The 14287-nt window shown below is 44.6% G+C and overlaps 1 protein-coding gene across 3 annotated transcripts in view; it reads left to right on the top strand.

The window, feature by feature from the left end:
* Positions 1 to 6961: 6961 nt before the first annotated feature.
* The window catches only part of CACNB2 (calcium voltage-gated channel auxiliary subunit beta 2), a gene marked incomplete at its 5' end in the record, with an annotated part of 254788 nt that continues 247462 nt past the window's right edge, over positions 6962 to 14287 (top strand). For all 3 annotated transcript variants that reach the window (XM_082479486.1, XM_082479489.1, XM_082479484.1), the window contains one exon: positions 6962 to 7054. In XM_082479486.1, the coding sequence (XP_082335612.1) occupies positions 6962 to 7054 (93 nt within the window). The remainder of the gene's footprint in view (positions 7055 to 14287) is intronic.

The following is a 14287-nucleotide window of genomic DNA, read 5'->3' as shown; positions in this document are numbered from 1 at the left end:
TTTTATCTCAGGAAAAATCATCGAATGTACAGAAAAATGACTAATTACCAAAGACAATGATCCACTTTCATTCTCGAGGAGGAAATTTTTTAAGGCTTTGCCCATTATCACTATTTGAAATGTATTTTTCTTCCTGTTGTGCTAGAATGAAAGCAAAAATGCTCCACGTATCTTTCTTTGTAGAATTAGGGCTCTGGCTAACAGGCTGCTTCTTCAGTATTTGTTGCCATGGAGCTGCCTCTGCCTATTGAATTCACCTGGGCGGGCTTCGGTTGGCACGCTGGAGTTGATTCAGTCTGTCACTAACGTGTGTCTTCAGTGACCGCAGAATTTCATAAAGGCCCTAAGGAAAAGCAAGACCTGTTCAGATTTCCTATTAAGGGATGGGTTTAAGTAAAATTAAAGGTTCATTTTTTCATCCGATGCTTCGTGAGATCATTGATGGCCTGACATTCCCCCCTTGGAAGAACGATGCTTCATCATTATCATTCTTTGCTGCCTTTTTCAGAAATATCCATTCAGGAAACTAATCCAAGACCTGGTGTGGACATGTCTCTCCATGGCTTTCACCGGGAGCAACATCTTCTGCACTACCCAGCAGGGGTAGTACGGCACTGCTTGATTTTTAATGTCCTGGGTGTCACAGGCTTGGACACCAATGCATTAGCTGTTCATTTTTAATAGATGCGTCATTTAAAAAGTTGATCTTTTCCTATTATTTTTATCAGTATAATTTCATCATGGAAAAAAAAAAAAAGTATTATGTCTATTTCCAGCTACCTATCCTACAAAATAGACCAGAGCAAAACTGAATGGAAATCTGTTTTCTTAGCACTGAACGACAAAAAGAAACCATCCAGATTTGAGAAACATGTCACAGAAAGCACTTTAGGGTGTGTTTTAAAATACATGCTTTCCAATTAACAATAAAGTATATATCTAGCTAAAAAATGTAGAGTAAATCTGCTTGATGCTTGCCGCAGTTTTGTTCTTTACACATGACTAGGAACAAAATATTGCTATTAGGCTTCTGGCACTTTTTTCTGCTGAAGACATACGGGGTACCATTGCAATGTAACAATAAAAAACTTTCATCTCAGCACAAACTCGGTTCTTAGGTTTTCGAAGGACATATGAAGGACAGTTATCTTAATAAAACGTAGGGCAGCACTGAATCAGAGGGGAAGACGGTGAAGTCTTACACACTGTTTCATGTTTCAGCTCTTAGGTGGACAAATGTTTCTCTCAAAATTTTACTCTGGAAAAAGATAAGATGGTTTTGATGCCCATTAATTGACTGTACTTAATACAGAATTTACATCACGGTATTAACGTGACTGCTGACATCTTATTTTCCAGAATCACTTTTCTTATGAAACTTGAAGGCTACTGAAGTTTTACTGAAAACCGCTTTCTTACAAAATGAAAACTTCAATTTTGGTAAAGATTGACGGGCAGTTGAGTAAAAGAGGCTTAGCTGTAAGGGAGAAAAAGAAGGAGCAAACAAAAGCTTGAAGACTTGACTTTCCTTGCCCTCCTTCTGCTGCGTAAACTCAAAGTACTTACCAAAAATCGCTTTGCAGAAGCCAAACCAACGTTATTCTACAGTAATGTTTTCAATACTGACCGTGGCTGTAGTTTGATGTTTACAGCTAAGCTGCTTGAAGGGCTGGTGTGCTGCCAGGAAGGAATTCCTGCAACCCTGCTCTGAGCTACATATTCCTACGTCCCCCCTTCCCCTTTCACCCTGGCAGTTTCTCATATTGGACTTCATGGCAAGATGGCTGCTGGAGATAAAGCAGCAGAGGATTAACCCTATGGAAAGGTAATTAATTTTCTGCTACATTTTGCTTTGAATTCTTGAGTGGAGTCCCTCGAGCGCAGAGAAACACAAGTGGTGTGCAGTGGAGGCGGAGGTTAGCACAGCCAAGGCGAGAAGGGACAGAAACGACTTCTGGCAAACTGCTGTTAAAATTGACTTGAGGGTAACGCGGAGCTGTGCCATCAGCGATCTGTGCTTCAGATCTGTGCGCGTATACATTGGCAGAGAATTTGTAAGCTCTTAGGCGTATTAACTCGGCCAACAACCTCGGTAATGACGAGTTAACTGTCAACCATGTTGGTGGTTTTGCAACCCTCATGCAGATTAGAGGTTGTCATTGTCTTTTCTTATGCCATTTATTGTGAATGAAGTTTTGCTTCGGTGCCACAAATAAGTGATTGGCAGGTGGAAAAAAAATAGGTCTTCCCTAAAGCGGAAAGGCCCAAGCTGAGCATAGGGCTTACTGAAGGGTAGAGGAAAGGCCAGCCTCGAGGAGCGGAGAAGAGCTGGGATGCCATCCTTGGAGAAAGGCCGCACGGTCTATTAAAAGCTGTCTCTCATGTCAGTAACTCACACGGGCTGAGCATAGTTGTGGGTGAGAGTGCTATAAAGCCTTTTTGTGCTCTTGTGATTCAAGTATTTAATAATAAGAGAGCAATAAGACTATAAATAGGAACACCATAGTTGGTAAGGACTGGGGATACAAAAGGAGATATGTGGTCTCGGTTATGACAGGAGGGCAAAGGAAAAGGAAAGAAAATATCAACTGGAACCAGCAACTTGTGCAGAAGTGCTTAATCAAACATGAACTTTGTATACAAACCATCGACAACAAAAATTGCCTCTCAGCTTGCGAGCAGGAGCGTGCCTTTTTTGGTCACGTTTTGCAAAGGGCTGAAAATATGTGCTTAGTAGGTGTTGTGGCTTTTGTGAGTATTGCGAGCCTCCCCGGGCATTAGGAGCGTTTTTGCCAGTGTTTGTATCTTGCTCATATCTTCCGTCATGTAGAAACCTTGCTCCTTCCAATCCTGTGCCCCCCTCCCCCCACCCCCGGAATATATCATAACAGTATCAATCGAGGTTTTGCTGCACGGCACCTATATCCTACAGAATAGAGCATAATGAACACGAGCTGGAAGAATGGATCAGTTCATTAAATCCAGCCAGACGGTGTTGTGCTCTGATACAGACTGATAATAAATTCATAAGTGAGCCTTTCTGGAGCGGTTTTGTTCAGACTTGTCACGCAAAAGATAAAGTACAAAAATAAGAGGAATCTCTTTAGTTTGCGCTTGTGACAGCCAGCTTCCAGTTTATCACTGGAGAAGAAGATGAACTATGTCCGTTCCGAGATATTAAATCCAGGGAACCGAATGAATCCTTGTTTTCACAATATTGAATTTCTAGCTACGATGCATTTTAAGCAGGAGGCAGCACAGAGTAATAGGTGGCCAGCACTTCTTTTTAACTGATATTCCTAAAGACACTCGCTTTAGCAGGGCTTTAAACATATGCTCAATTAGAAGCATTTCAGTAGTTTCATAAGAGCCACCGGCCTATATTTATGCAAGTTTTTAATGATCTCCCTCGAGCCTAAGTTATTAGCTTTTAGCTGCATTTACACAAATATCAACCAACCATCCTAGGCCTATTTTTGCACATTCAGCTGACGATTGTAGACTAAACCAATCCTGTACTTACTGTACATGCGTGCAAAGGTTAGGACACCGTGCTGACACCGCGGTCTGTGACACTGTGCTTATATTGGTGGTAAAGGACAATTAAACATGCAAAGTAATACAGTGCTCCTTGCTCTAAAAGAACATCTAATCTCTCATACAACATAAAAGCTATTATTTGGGCACCTAAAACAGGTTATCTTCGTCAGCCCAAGGTTTTGGTTTTTTTTGGGGGGGGAGGGTGGGTTTGGTTGTTGGTGGTGGGTTATCTTCTTGTCTTCTAACATTTACATGTTTATAAAATTCCAAATAAGCATGCACAACACCTCTCGATTGCAGATAAAAGCATAAAAAAATGCAGCAGAGTGGTTTTCTGCTGAGAAGTGGTTAGGCATAGCAGGTTCTTTTCCCCTTGAGAAAGAACAAGCAATTCTGAATCTCTGTGTATTGTTTTTACACATTGACCCTTATCCTGGAGCAGATGTGGCCAAAAACAGCATGCGGGGGGGTGACTGTATGCGTATGCGTTCAGCTGAAGGATTTTCACTGCACATTTCAAGGTTAGAGAACTCTGTTGAACTGCTAAACAAAAGGAGTGAAACAGAGTAAGATACTTACAATTATTTTTCTAGGCTAATCTAGCCACTCATTACATCAAGGCAACGAAAGATAATTGCTACTAAAGAACAGTTAGGTAGAATATTTTTTCTCAGCAAGAAAAACGAAAGAAACTTCCTAGAAATTTGGAGGTGATCAGTGTGCAGGGGGTTTGTTGCGGGTTTCTTTTAGACACAGCTATTTATATTTAACTATTTTTTTAAACTCAGTGAGTTCCCTTTTATTTATTTGTGCCTTAAAAACTTATTTTCTGAGTCCCTGCTTTCTACAGCCCTTGTATGTGTGTACATAAACAAGCAAAATCCTTACCTTTATCTTTTTATAAAGGAAAGAAAAGATGACAAAGTGATCATAACAGATATAAGACTTCGCAAACAAAAAACAAACTTCATTTGATATATTCAAGCTCTAATTTATGTGGAGTAGAAATACCCTTTCAACACAGACACACAATTTATGGGTTTAGAAACTGTAATGCTTCCAAAATGATCTCTACTAGTTTTAAAGAAGAATGGTATACTTGAAAAAAAAATGCTATGTTATTTATATACTCTTTATAAAGTGAAAAATTCAGAGGGCAATGTGAAGGACCGCTGTTACATGATTAAATAACTTCCACTCCCTTCTAAGCATGAGAGAGAATAGGCAATCTCTGACAGATGCCTGAAAATTTACCAAGTAAATGTACTGAATCACAGTAGATCGAGTGCTTTTTTATAGAGAGTGGTTTGAAACAGAAGGACAAATGGTTCCAGAGCCATAAAGGTGTTTGTTAGAAGTCAATCGAAGCCAACATCTTTTGAGAACAACACCCCACTTAGCAATCATTAACAGGAATACTGTGTTTAGGTTATTTTTTAAATATTTATTTATGTATTATCCTTCCTTAATTATTATGATGGTCACAAAAAGTAACTCCATTAAAACAATCTAATTTGAAAGTAACAAAGAAATAACTACTTCAAGGCCTACATTAGAAGGTGAAGTGCGCATTCTTCCCACCAAATGTGTACAGAGAAAATATCTTTTTTGTTATAGCCGCTAAGAGAGTATCTGGAAGCAGTCCAGGCTCTAGTATCTCTATAGTTTCAAGATTATTCAGCATCCCTATTGAACAGTTTGAATGAAAGGTAAGCACGTAAACAACACCTGTTTCGCCACAGACAACAATGTGGCCAAAAATATAGAAATTATTTTTGATGAGTACTATGACAACTTTTCAAAATGAAATGTGAAACTTCTTGGACAAGTGAAAGTTCTCAAGCTCCTTCAAACCTCCGAGCACTTCCACTTGCAGGGACAGCCCATTCCTTCACAAAAAAATGGGTCGTTCCTGCAGGATATTTTCACTGTTCACATGAGAAAATCCATAGGGGCAAGCTAAGTCAGAGAGGAAATTTATTAGCTGTTACGAAAAATGAGGTAAATCAACCACACAACCGGAAGAAAGCTTGAAAGTACTTCTTGAAGTTGAACTGGCTTTTGTGCTGGTTTTGGTTCGCTGGCTTTTTTTCCTGCTCGTGACTATTACAATGCTCTTAGTCATGGTTGTGATTTTAAGTATATGACATTAAGCCACTCAGTTTCTGTACTGATTTTTCACTGTTTACAACCAACTGGTAAGAGATTTCACAATCACACCAGTTCCCTCTCGTGCTGCGTGGAGCGTGGCTAGGTCCCTTCCAAAGACAACAAGAGGTAGCAAGTCTCCCTCTATAAAACCTTCGCTGACTACAAATATCAGGCTATCGTGTGCCTATGTGGTCAGAGGGTTTAGTCTCTGTCGGGACGGTCTTAAAGTTGGGCTTTGTTTCCAAGAAATCTATGATAGACATCTCAGGGCCAGAGGGTGATTTTCCCGTGTCAGGTTTTGAACTGATGTTTCAAGAGCCTCCCGCGGGGCACCTGATAACACGATGGAAACTGTGCTGCCGCAGGCGACAGAAAACTAGACAGTGGCCTTCATCTCACCTGCTAGCTAGGAATTACCCAGCCCTTGTTGATATGTGTACGGGAATCTCCGAGAAGTACGGGAACAAACCGTTATCAAGAAGGCAGACACACACACACACAGAACTTTCTCCCTGGAAAGCGCAGGGTTGCTGAGTAAAGCTGACCGTACCCCACCACTCTGGCTCCGGTACGGGCTGAGAGATGCGATGCCACACGGTGAGGTCCGGGCGGCAGGGCGGGCTGCGGGAGGAGGGGGCGCTCCCTGCCTCCCCCCGCTCCCCCGGGCCCCCGGGGCTGGCGGAGGGCGAGCGGCGCGCCTCTCCCACCGCTGCTGCCCGAACGGCGCCGGGGAATCGCCGCTCCGCAACCCACGGTAGTGCCTGACCGGCAGGAAGCGTCGTTCCCCAACAACTTACCGACGGGCAGAGAGGAGCGAACCCCTCGGCACCCCCCTTCCCCCGCACCCCCAGCCCCAACTTTCTTCCTCGCCCCTCCGCCGCGCTCCGCCGCCCCCGCCCCGCGGAAGGAAGGAGGGAGGGCCGGCGCCGCCCCGCTCCCGCCGCCCGGTAGCTGCTGGGAGGGAGATGCTCGTTGTCACTTTCCCTCTTCCCCCACGCACCGCCCCCTGCCCTCCCCTCCGCCCGGCGGCGGCGGTGCCCCGTCCCCCGGCGCCGCGCTGCGCGCTCCCCGCCGGCAGCAAGGCAGGGCAGGGCCGCGCCGCCGCCCGCCTCCGCCCGCCCGCCGCCTCCCCCGGCATGGCCGGGCGCTGAGGGGCGCCCCGCCGCCCCGGCTCGGCTTGGCTCGACTCGACTCGGCTCGGCTCGGCTCGGCTCGGCACGGCTCTGCCCCGCCGAGGGGCTCGGCGCCCAGCCGCCCCCTTTCCTCGCCAATGGTCCAGAGCGACATGTCCAAATCGCCTCCCAGCCCGGCGCAGGAGGTGCAGATGGAGCTGCTGGACAACCCCTTGCCCGCGGCGGCGCAGGTAGTGCGGGGGCGGGCAGGGCTCGGGCGGCGGCGCGGGGCTGCGGCGGGGAGCGGAGCGGAGCGGGGCGGGGGGCGGCGGGGCCGGGCTCGGCTCGGAGGGTTTCGCCCGGAGGCAGCGGGCTGGGAGAGGCGGGGAGCCGGAGCTCACCGTCCTTCAACTTCGGCTCCCCCGCCGACGGAAAAGTTTGGCGGCTCTCCTAAGACGCCCGAAACCCCCGGTCCTCCCCCCCTCCTACCCCCCAAATGCCAGTTAAAAGAACGCGCACAGAGGGATGCTCTGTGCCATAGAAGCTTCGTAAGTCAAAGGAACCTTGCGGTTATCTGGAAGGTGGATATGTAAGCATATGTTGCTGTTAAGGTGCTTCCCTGTGCGTGTATTACTCACAGGTTACGGCCGTTTTTCCCCGCTCCAGTAACCTGTTGTATCTGTACCTGATGCTTCCCCTGCACCACTGAAACCGTCCTCGGCTCTTGCACAGGCCGATAGCAGGCTGTGGGGATGGGGGAAGGTGGTTCATGCCGGTTGCTGAGCAGGATTTTTGGGGAGGCTGAAGGTGTTGAGCGCGCTGCAGATTTAAGCTCTTGATTGCCGGGCAGAAGGTGGCTTGTACAGTCATCTCCAAAATTTCAACAACTCGGTCCATGCGTGGTTGCTGCCTTCAGGTGGATGGATGAACAGAGGGAGACAGCGTATGGATGTTTGCACACTTGGTAAAGACTCTATATTTTGAAAGGTGGTTCCTGTTTAATATATGAATGTTGCATAATATCTTCGAGTTTGCAATAGTTGGCTACAAAGACTTGCGGTGCTATTTTTAAACCCTTTAGAAGGGTGGTAAAATCTGATTGCGTGCGTTTTAAATTACGAACATGCTTGTTCTCGTTAGGACAGAGGGTTTTTTCCTTTTGGGGTGGCAGTTTTTATTGCTGCTGCCAAAGCTATCTCTGATGCTTTATTTTCTTTGAGAAGGTGGTCCAGTTTCATCACAGAAGTGCTCGGTTGCCAGAGGAAAATGCTGTCAGTCTGTCAAAAGACTTGCTAATTGATCTGTACTTACTGGGGACCAGTGACAGCAGAACAAAATCCAGGCATTGAAACAGAGACTAGGTTAAGCTAAAAATGAAAGAGTGTCTCTTTGAATGTGAATTTGACTGCAGCCTCCAAGTACAGAACAGACATTTCAGTAGGGCCATATGCTTCGCCAGCTTCTCCAGAAGCAGTGGCAAGGGAACTAATTTCTGACCTACAAATCCCTCCCTTTTTTATATCTTTTCAGCCCTAAGCACAGAATTGGCAACTGTCAAATCATATGGTGCCTCTCTGCTGCGGACAAATGTCAAATACTCATCGTAAAATTGATTTTTCAGCCCTCCTTTTAATTAGGTATAAAGAACCTCTCTTTAGAGAGGAAGGATAGTTTGCTGACACCCGCGTTATTTATGTTTCAGGTAAAGTACTTATATTCTGTTTTATAGAGTTGGTTTCTGAACACTCACAGCCAAAAAGATCCACTTTTTAGGATAGTAATAATGCGGCTTTTTAATTCGGGGACTATTTTTCAGTTTTCGGAACTAAAGCCATTAGGCAAAACAAGAATCATATCTTCTCCATATAGACATATTCTAGTCATACATAAACCTTTGGTGTAGAAGCAATAAGATTATGGAAGCAAAAGAGCCCTTTGAATAATAATGTTAGTTAATTCCTTAGCATTCACTGCATTGAGAGACAATTATTGTGATTTGAATTTTTTCTCCATTAGCATGGTTTCAAAAAAATCAATATTGTAAGATCTCGCTGCTTTAGAAGATACTCACAGTGAGAAGGAGAGGCTTAATGGGAACATGTGAATCATCAAGTAGATTGCCTACAGGTACTTCAGTTATGCCCACCGCTATCTTTTTCATTAAGGTACTTGAGTATCAATCCTAGAAACATTTTATGCCAAGTAATGCGTCAGGATAAAAAACAAACACCCGGTGTTCGAGCTTATGGAGTGATATCACTCCTAAAAGTATTCTCTCTGAAGTGCTACTTCTGGGAATTATGATTTAGCGAAATATAATTGAAGAGCCTTTGTAGAGCTGTAACACACCTCAAAATTTCTCTTATCCAAGAATTTTACATTTGCAAAACTAAGGATTTCTTTTAACCTGGCTGTACATTATGGTCGTTATCTTGGATCGTGCCTGCCCATCGATTTTGGTCAAACTTGTCACCACTTGGCAGAGGAGTGAATGTAGTTAACACTCTGGAAGTAATTACTCTTAAAAGGTAGTTAAATATGTGAGATATTCCTAGATAGCCTCTATTTCTTATTCTCCTAATGCATTTTCCTAACAAGGTCTGCAAACAAAATAAAATCCCTTTAGGTGTTGATCGTGACAGTTATACTGTACTTTCCCCTGGGAAGTTCTTTGCAGCGGGGACAAGATATTGGCATGTTATTCCGTATGACTTAAAATTCTGTGGCTTTTAGGTCCATGTTACTGTAAAAACATAGTTGTCGGTACTCACTGTGATCCTAGTCCAGATGGGGTTGTGGTATAGATGTCCAGTTCTATCCAGATGAATGCACATGCTAACAGTTACACTGTGGGGTTATCCACGACGTCCAGGTGTATGTGAGTGCAAAGTGGTAGTTTTAGGTGTGGCCCTTTTTGTAATGAAATCGGCATTTGATTTTCTGAAATCGTAAAACACGCAAACTCTGTTCAAATGCATCAGTGCTTGGTGATCAGTATCTGTTTTCTAAAAAGTCGACTCCAGTCCTCTTTTTAATTCTTTATTTCAAGAACCTCTTAATTCTAGGAAGTTGAATTAGTAGAATATTCGATTTAATCATTTTAATTAACAAAGACGCTATGCTGATTTGTTTATATTATAACATGGCATCTTAATGCCTTTCCTGGTAACTCTCGGCCTCTCTTCTTCTCTTTTCCCTCCCACCTGTGTAATTTCTTTCTGATCCTACTTCAAAGTCCCTCAGTCCCCAGAAATCATTAGATTCAATTTCTATTGCTATTTTCTCATCATAAAGCTTCCTGTGTTGTGTCATAGGAACAGTCATAGCAAATCAGATCAGTAAATTATACGAGATGTTTCAAAGAAAATATAATGAAACCTTGTATCAAGCAACTACAGACTACCTTGCGGAGGGAGAAGGCATCTTACCCTGGATGAATTCTTCCCTATTCCCTATTATTATTTTCCTCCTGTTCTTGCCTTCTTACGCATCATCTGTCAATGCCAGTCCTAACAACCTGACACATCTGAAATGAAAACAGTTCTCTTCTTGATTGTTTTCTTCAGCTCTTTCACTTGCATTTCGATTCCCTCTGTGCCCTGACGCTGTTCCGTGCTTCCCCCTTCCAAGTCTACAGGCTTCATCATCTCATGAGCACTTGGCTCCAGCTGGTGCTGTTGCATTGCTGAAGGTAAACTGCAGGTGTGGGGTTAGGGATGGGCTCGTTCAGTTTTCCTTCGGTATTGACTACGATTGATGTTAACTTGAATTTTAGAGTAATGTGCACGTGGTGACTCCAGAATATCAGCTCAGTTATTTGGCCCGAGCACTGACTGTTGTCCTTCCTGGATCTCCAGCTGTCTTTACAGTTGGGTAGCACCATCCCCTCCCTGCCTGTCTTGTGGTAATGAGGAGCGGCAAGAATAGCCAGAGATTTATCCTCAGCAGGTTAATCACACTGCCCTCTGCTGCTCTCTTTCAACTGAGCTGATTTATCACAATTTGTACCCTGTTTACCTATTCTTCAAATAAACATTTTGCAACAGCGTACTTCCCAGTACTGGCTTGCAAGAATGCTTTGTAAGAGACAAACAAACAGAATTGATATCCCTTTGCTTACTTAAATAATAACAATAACCATGCATTGTAGAGGCATGGAAGGTTTTACTCTGCTGGCAGGATCCCTGGGAGCCAGATCCAATGTGGCAGCAGCTCAATGGAGCATATACAAATGAAGAAGAGATGAAATCAAACTCCATTCATTGGACTTTCTCATGGTCCTCAGCAAGAGGTAGTATTTTCACTCCAGATGTGGTAACCTCTTTTCACTGTTGTACTCCTTACTGACAAAAATAAATTTAATAGTCCTTCACTAAAGAAAGCCCTTCAAGTTTCAGCTGTTACTTTTCTGGTGGTTCTTCTCTGCTCTTTGGCTTTATTTTTCCTTGTCCTGGACTCTGTCAGTAATAGGTGATCTTGCATGCTCATCCCTTCCAGAGACATTTATTTGCCACTTGGGTATTACACATCATCAGCATACACGGTCTATAATCATTGTATTTTACATTTTCCTAGAGTGTAAAATCCCTCTGAAACAATTCAGCGGCTTCAGTCCTAACTTATTTGAGTATCTGGTAACCATTTTCTAGAGATGATCTCTGTTTTTGTCTTGTTTTGTCTCTAGGTTTATAATTACAAACCATTATGGATGAAAAGTTCCTGTCCTCTTCCAAGGCTGGCTTCCCTGGAGTCTCAGCTACTTTTCTTCTGCTTCTCTTACTCAGTTTTTTTCTGTGCTGGGATAGAAAAGATTCAAAATAACATAAAGCAACCTAAACTGTCCCTCCTGCCTTCCGAGGGCTTGCTTTAGTCTCTGTTGGCAGGGCAGCGAACCCTTAGCAGAGGGAAGCTTGCCCATCGTTGGCTGTTGCTCAGTGCAAATATCTTTCTGTCACAGAGTCGGGTCTCTTTTTCTGTTTGCCTGTGCAGGAGAAATACAGAAGTCCGTGGAGAGCAGGTGGGGAGGAGCAGGCACGTGGCCTGCAACTGTAGTTGCCAGTCTTAAAGGGCTGCAGGAGGTACAGTGGGGTTTGGGCATGAGCTTCAACCCCTACTGCTGTTGCGCGCTCCTGTTTTGCGGAGTTGCGGGCAGACATCTTCATCACTGGTGTTAGGGGGGAGATGTGCAGCAGATTTGCACCGAGGTGGGTTCCCACGCCACTGGGGAGGAGGAGAGCAGGCCAAGTCCCCTACTTCTTGTCTGGCGGGTGGGACCTGCCAGGTGACCTGGTCTGAGGCCAGGGCGAGAGCACTGGGATATGGCTTAGAAGTGTAGGAACTGGTGAGAATTGGGCTATTTCTAGCTGCAGTACTGGCAAGGCTTTATCACCAGCCAGCAGAAAAGAACGTCAAAGATTTAACCCTCTTACAGATTTCTCAGCAGAAAAGGGTTTTCTCTTTTTTTTTTTTTTTTTTTTTTTATGGAGGAAAATGGAGCATCTGTGAAATACTAATTTTTGGATTAAGTATGCAAGTTTGGATAAATATATTATTTGGTTCTTTTTTTTTTTTTTTTTTTTTTGGTATGGATGGGGTGTTTTTTTGGTGTAGGTGGAAGATTTTATAAAAGGATTGTGGAGTGGACTTAGCAGACTCATCATTGTAGCTTGGGTGAACTCGACGACTGTTTATGATGATCCTCACTTTGACAGGATTCCTGAAGGGAAGTCTTTGTCTTTTCCAAATTGTGTCCTGATAGAAAACGGTGTTTGTTTGAAGAAATCCACGTAGTGAGACCTAACCTTGGGCTTCTTCTCTGCTATGGGGACGTAAGTCTGTGTTCCTCAGGCAACTTCTTCACTGAAGGTATGTGACAGGGCTGAGTACCTGTCGTGGGGCTGCACTGGTGCTTATCATGTAGGGTGACCTGAAACCCCAGCCCTGAGACAGAGGCAAATCAGGATATGTTTGAGACCCCACCTGGAGTACTGCGTCCAGCTCTGGAGCCCCCAACATAGGAAAGACATGGACCTGTTGGAGTGGGTCCAGAGGAGGGCCACAAAGATGATCAGAGGGCTGGAGCACCTCTCCTCCTCTCAGAGGGCTAGAGCAACTCTCTCACAGGCTGAGCGTTGGGGTTGTTGAGCCTGGAGAAGAGAAGGCTCCAGGGAGACCTTATAGCAGCCTTCCAGTACCTAAAGGGGGCCTACAGAAGAGCCAGGGAAGGACTTTTTACAAGGGCATGTAGTGATAGGACGAGGGGGGATGGCTTCAGACTGGAAGAGAGTAGATTTAGATTAGATATGAGGAAGAAATTTTTCACTCTGAGGGTGGTGAGGTGCTGGAACAGGTTGCCCAGAGAAGTTGTGGAAGCTCCATCCGTGGAGGTGTTTAAGGCCAGGCTGGATGGGGCTTTGAGCAACCTGGTCTAGTGGAAGGTGTCCCTGCCCATAGAAGAGGAGTTGGAACTAGATGATCTTCAAGGTCCCTTCCAACCTACACTGTTCTATGATACTGCTGCATCCAATATTGCCCAGTTGCACCTGTTCCCACCATGGAATGGACCTGTGGAGAGCTGGGCAACTTGTCGCCAAGGTCTACGTATGTCTTCCAGCCCTTGGCTGTACTGTCAGGAGTCTGACCACCCCTCAGTTACAAGATTAGTATGATTTGTAGTGCAAAGTTTAGAAATGCTCATGTCTCCTTCCGTCGCTGACCCTTTATTTCCAAAGACAGGCAGCTTGTGTTGCTTGAGTGCAGGTGTGGGGGTTTACAGTTATGTAGCACATGCTGGAGGCTACACCACCCGGTAGCTGGAGGGTATCGTTTCTGAGTGGTGCCAAGCCTGGCTGCTGACCAGAGAGGGCTCAGGTCGTCTGACCTACAGGAACATTCTGTTGCCTCGTTGCAAGGAATTGCTTCAAGTGGCAGTTACTTGTCTTTCTAAGCGGTGGATGGAGTTGGATGTGCATGTTCGGCACTGTCTTGGCATGCTATTCTCTGCCTGGGACACACACATTTTTAAATATCATTTAACGCTTTTGCATGGGAAGGAAAAATGCTTAGTGCACTTTTCTTCATTTCTGACTTTTCTAGCAATTCCCTTATCCTTCAGGGGATCGCTCATTTCCTTTGCCTTTAGGTATTCTTTTCATCCTTGTAATCGGTCATTTGCTCATCTGAGATGGTGAAGCCTCGTTCCAGCTCTGAATTTTTATTTTCTGTCTTCGTTCTCTCCAGTGCCTTTCTTGCATCATTATTTCTGTTTCGAGACCTGACTCCACATCAGTGACTCTGCTGCCAAAATCTTCTGGACCTTTCCTTTGTTCTCTGGACCTACCCTTTGTACAGTAGGGGTACCCAGTAGGGTAGTTTTTAAGGGTTTATAACATAAGCATGCTACTAACCATGGTATCAGTCTCAATGACTGGTGCTGGTTTAACCATTATAATTAGTAAAGGTTCAGACTCAACCCTGCGTATACT

This window comes from Vanellus vanellus, assembly GCF_965231255.1.
Source record: "Vanellus vanellus genome assembly, chromosome: 2".
Lineage (NCBI taxonomy): Eukaryota > Metazoa > Chordata > Aves > Charadriiformes > Charadriidae > Vanellus > Vanellus vanellus.
This window is presented reverse-complemented; position numbering and strand designations above follow the sequence as displayed.